Raw genomic sequence first — 4497 nt, forward strand, 5'->3', positions numbered from 1 at the left:
TGTTGTTGTTGATGTGTTTGCTGTTGTTATAAATATTTATTTCTCTATATGTTTTCATCTATCTTCTCCCCAGACTTCCCCGTATGCTGGAGGTGACGATGTCTGTGGGTCTGTCCATGCAGAAGGTTGTCCATGCTCTCTGCCACTTCACATTCCGGCTCTGTCGAACGTTTGGAAGGACTTTCACCGAGAAGAAGGTTACTTATCATAGACTTTAAGAACATGATTCGGAGCTTTCTTGTTGCAAGTTACGAACCTGCTAAATTATTCTTTCAGATAATAAGCCACCTGTGAACCCAAAGCGTGCCACTTGCATAACTATCTGAAGAGAACTAAACTGGAGTGTAGTTCAGTGTGTCTTTTTTGCTCCCTGCCCGACAAAATGCCAAATGCACGCACCAGCTTTTTCAGAGGCCAAACCTACATAGGTTCTTTCATTTTCCAATTTCTGTGTCCTCTTTTTCTCTAATCTTCTGAGGGCTAAGCTTATGTGCTTGATCCAATATAGTGCTGCTGCTGTGAAGTATTCTAAAATTTGAGCCTTGGATTTATGTTCCATCTAGATCACTGAGATCAGGCGATCAGTATCTCTAAAGAGTTTCCAAGAGAGGAAATAAAAAAAATTATCAGAAAGATCCTTCACCCGTTTTGCTCCATCAGTTTGGAACTCCCTTCTGTAACCCCCTAGACACGCAACATCGCAGTCTAAATTGAAGACATACTTAAAAACACTTTTAATGAACTAATTTCTAACACACTAGTTTTATTTTCAGTACAATATTATGTAACTTTTAATGATTGGGCATCCATTCTAAATATTTTTGTTTTGCTACGGATTGCGTATATTACGCTATGCATTTGTATTTCTCATTCATAATAATGTATATGCATGCTTGTGATCTACATTATTATTATTATTATTATTATTATTATTATTATTATTATTATTATTATTAATATCATTATTATTTAATGAAAGATAGGGGTATATACATTCAGAATTGTTCCAGAAAAAAGTGGTTGTCTCAGACAGGTGAAGGTCTTGGACAGTGCCATTATAATATAAAGAAATATATCATCTGTACCAACGGCCACTTCACTCCCCCCCCCACCCCCTGTGTGGTTTTTTTGTACCCTAATGAGACTGTAAGACAGCCACCTGTCTAGGATGGCCACTTTTCTCCTTGACAATGGGTAACCACCTGAGCCAAGTTTGACTGTATATTATTTCTTTTTCTGTTCGTCTTGCCAGGTGAAGCCCAAGTTCGAGGAACTTATTGAAATTCCTGATGAGGACTTTGGTGAGTGAATGTACACTTGGCTATGTCACTGCTGTCCTTATGTGTATATAATTTAAGTATGGCTTCTTTATGTGGTTGAGGTGGTGGCGGTAGCCTGGAGGTTACACTACTGGACTTGTAATTGTGAGATTGTGGGTTCTTCTTGTTCTTGTTCTTCTTGTTCTTCTTATTCTTGCTCCTCCTCCTCCTCCTCCTGCTGCTGCTGCTCCTCCTCCTCCTCCTCCTCCTCCTCCTCCATAACAAACATCACTGTCGGTCTGCTGGGATGTTGTGCCCCACTCTGCTCTGGTTGGGCCTGACATGGTAGGACGGAAGCAGCCCGCCTTGTGAATTATTTGACTTGTTTCAATGTGGGTCATGCAAACAATTTTGTCATAAGTCTTTGATCGCATATTTGCTGTGGTAGATAAAAGGCTGATTTAATCATATAGAAAGATTCAGTTTCCTCACGAAGTACCAAATATTTGACTGCCCTTGTATATATTAATTAGCATATGCTTTTGTTTAGATTTGCAAATATTTCTGTAATTTTGTGTGTCATTTTTCAGATGCCCAGCTCAACCAAGGTCATCTGGCCATCTCGACGTGTATTGTTCCAGTCTATGCCTCTGGCGTCCTCATGTCCTTTGTCACTGTAAGTCTGTGTGTCTGTGTAGGTGTCAGACACTGTAATTTGTGTGTCTGTGAGTCTGTTGCAGTCACTATCAGTACTCTTTGGATTCCTATTTTGTTGACTTTATGCACTGCAACCATATTGATATTCTGATGGTTTAAATTGTAATATGTGTGGGAGTGAAATGTCTTTTTCACCCCGTTTTTCCCTACAAGTACTCTAAGTTCATGTCAGATATACGTTGCCTGTTGGTGGTTGGTGGGTGTTCTGCTGTGGTTTGCTTCTTCTTTCCTATAAAAAATCTATCATCCTTATTTCTCTTTCTTCTTTTTTTTGGTTGTATGATACAGTCTAGTAACACCTCTGATCTTCGGCATTTGTATGACCTAATTGTGCTGCAAGTGCCGAAAAACTCTTACGAAATAAAAACTTAAAACCCCCCCCCAACTATTTTGTCTCCAGGATGAGGACAAGAGCCGTCTAAGCCAGTTTTTGAAACGTGTGCTGTGTACTCTCGCCTTCTGCCAGGCACCGCTAGACAGTCTCAAGGCCACGCTGATAGAGCTCAGGTGGGTGCTCAGTGTCTCAGTGTTGTCAGCTTTGTGGTTAAGCCGTAGCTGTTCCCCCCCCCTCCTCCTCCCTTCTCCTTTTCCCTCTCTTTACTCCCCCCCCCCCTCTCCCTCCTCTTCCTCTCAGTGGGCGGTTGGCAGGTATTGTGGTATGGTTTGCTCCTTCTTTCCTATCAAACATCTATTGCCTTTATCTTTCCTCCTTTTATTTGTATGTTACTATCTAGTAACACTTCTAATCTTGAGGACATATATTACCCAATCGTTTTGCAAGTGCTGTAAAATCTTTACTAGAACTAAATATGACCTAAATGTGTTGCAAGTGTCGTAAATCTCTTACTAAAACTCAAAAAGGGCTCTCTTTGAGTCTTGAAGGGCTTAAAAATAAAAAACGCGACCAAAACATTAGGTAAGAATATTTCATTTTAGCCATGTGTTTTTTTCTCTCTCTGTGTTTCAGCGACAATCCATCCAACCATGAGCTCCTGCTGTCTGTGTTGTGGGATGGAGTTGTCCACTCTTCTGCCCAGGTGCGGGCCGCCGCCGCTGCTGTCTTTGAGGTCAGTTTTGTTGTTGTTGTTTGTTTGTTAAAAAAAACAACACAATGATTTTACTTCCCTATCGACACAATTTGGATCATTTAGGATGCCGTGGATGGTTGGTGGGTGCTCTGGTGTGGTTTGCTCCTTCTTTCCTGTCAAACATCTATCCCAGTTGTGTTGCAAGTTGGGTAAAACTCTTACTACAATATTTAGGACACAGGGATGCGACATTCCAGCAGAAAGATGGAGATACTCAATTAAAATTTTCTCCCCACTTGGGAATCGAACTTGAGTCTCTCATGTGTGCGACAATGAAGTGCTTAACTGCTACACCTCAGACATTGAATTGATGGTCAGTCTATGATTGTGTGGACATTTCTCTGGTTCTTTTTTTTGGTCTATCTGTTGCTCTCTCTCTCTCTCTATCTCTCTCTCTATCTCTCTCTCTCTCTCTCTCTCTCTTCCCCCCCCCCCCCCTCTCTCTCTCTCTCGATCGCTTATGCTTTTTGTATTCACTAAGTTCTGTGCTTTGTTTAGCTGCTTTATATTTCCTTCTTTCTGTTGTTTCTGTGTGTCTGTGATCATGCGGTCATTTATCTGGTGCTTAGTCTTGCCACTTTGTTTGTTTGTTTGTTTTTCCTTTCTCTCTTTCTTTCTTCCTCTCTTTCTTTCTTTCTCTCTTTCTTTCTTTCCCTCTTTCTTTCTATAGTTTCTGTCTGTGATCATTTAGTCTTTTATCTTGTGCCAAGCTTCGACACTTTTTTTTTTTCTCTTTCTATTCTTTTTATCTGCCATCATTAGATCACTTCTCTAGTGCTTAACCTTGACACTTCTTTTTTTTTCTTCTTTCTATTGCTTCTGTCAGTGATCATGTGATTGGTCATCTGGTGCTCAACTTCGCCTCCCTCCCTTTTTTTTTTCTCTCTGTCCCTTGTGTTTATCTGACTTGCTTTTTGCTCACATAAAATGGCCATTATTTTGACGATGTGCGTCTCTTTACTCACCCGCGAAGTCAAACTCAAACTTCTCTTGCGGGTGGTTGGCAGGTGTTCTGATGTCTGCTCCTTTCCTGTGAAATATTTGTCGTCCTTTTCTCTCCTCCTTCTATTCTTTGTATGTTACTCTGTAGTAATATCTCTAATCGTTGGCATTTATATGACCTTTTGTGTAGCAAGTGCCGTGAAACACTTACTAAAACTTCTTTTTACTTAAGAGGTGTTGTCTCATTCTGTTAGGCCTCTGTCGATACCACCTCACTCCCACCTCGCACTGTGCAAGAAGTCCTCTGGGGGAAGTGGTAGAGAGAAAGAGTGAAACATAGAGAGTGAGAGAGAGAGACAAAGAGAGAGAGACAGAGAGAGTAAAAGAGAGATAGTAAAAGAGAGAGAGAGAGTGAGACGGAGAGAGTGAAGAGAGAAAAGGAGAGACAGGGAGAGAGAGAGAGAGAGAGAGAGAGAAGAGAGAGAGAGAGA

The 4497-nt window shown here is 40.9% G+C and overlaps 1 protein-coding gene across 1 annotated transcript in view; it reads left to right on the forward strand.

Annotated features, from left to right (window-relative positions):
• The window catches only part of LOC101857949 (RAB11-binding protein RELCH), a gene marked incomplete at its 3' end in the record, with an annotated part of 47587 nt that overhangs the window by 23722 nt on the left and 19368 nt on the right, over positions 1-4497 (forward strand). Inside the window, 5 exon segments of the mRNA XM_035969930.1 lie at positions 74-197; positions 1253-1301; positions 1850-1935; positions 2377-2483; positions 2944-3043. Coding sequence (XP_035825823.1) covers positions 74-197; positions 1253-1301; positions 1850-1935; positions 2377-2483; positions 2944-3043 — 466 coding nt within the window.

Source organism: Aplysia californica, unplaced genomic scaffold, assembly GCF_000002075.1.
Source record: "Aplysia californica isolate F4 #8 unplaced genomic scaffold, AplCal3.0 scaffold00197, whole genome shotgun sequence".
Lineage (NCBI taxonomy): Eukaryota > Metazoa > Mollusca > Gastropoda > Aplysiida > Aplysiidae > Aplysia > Aplysia californica.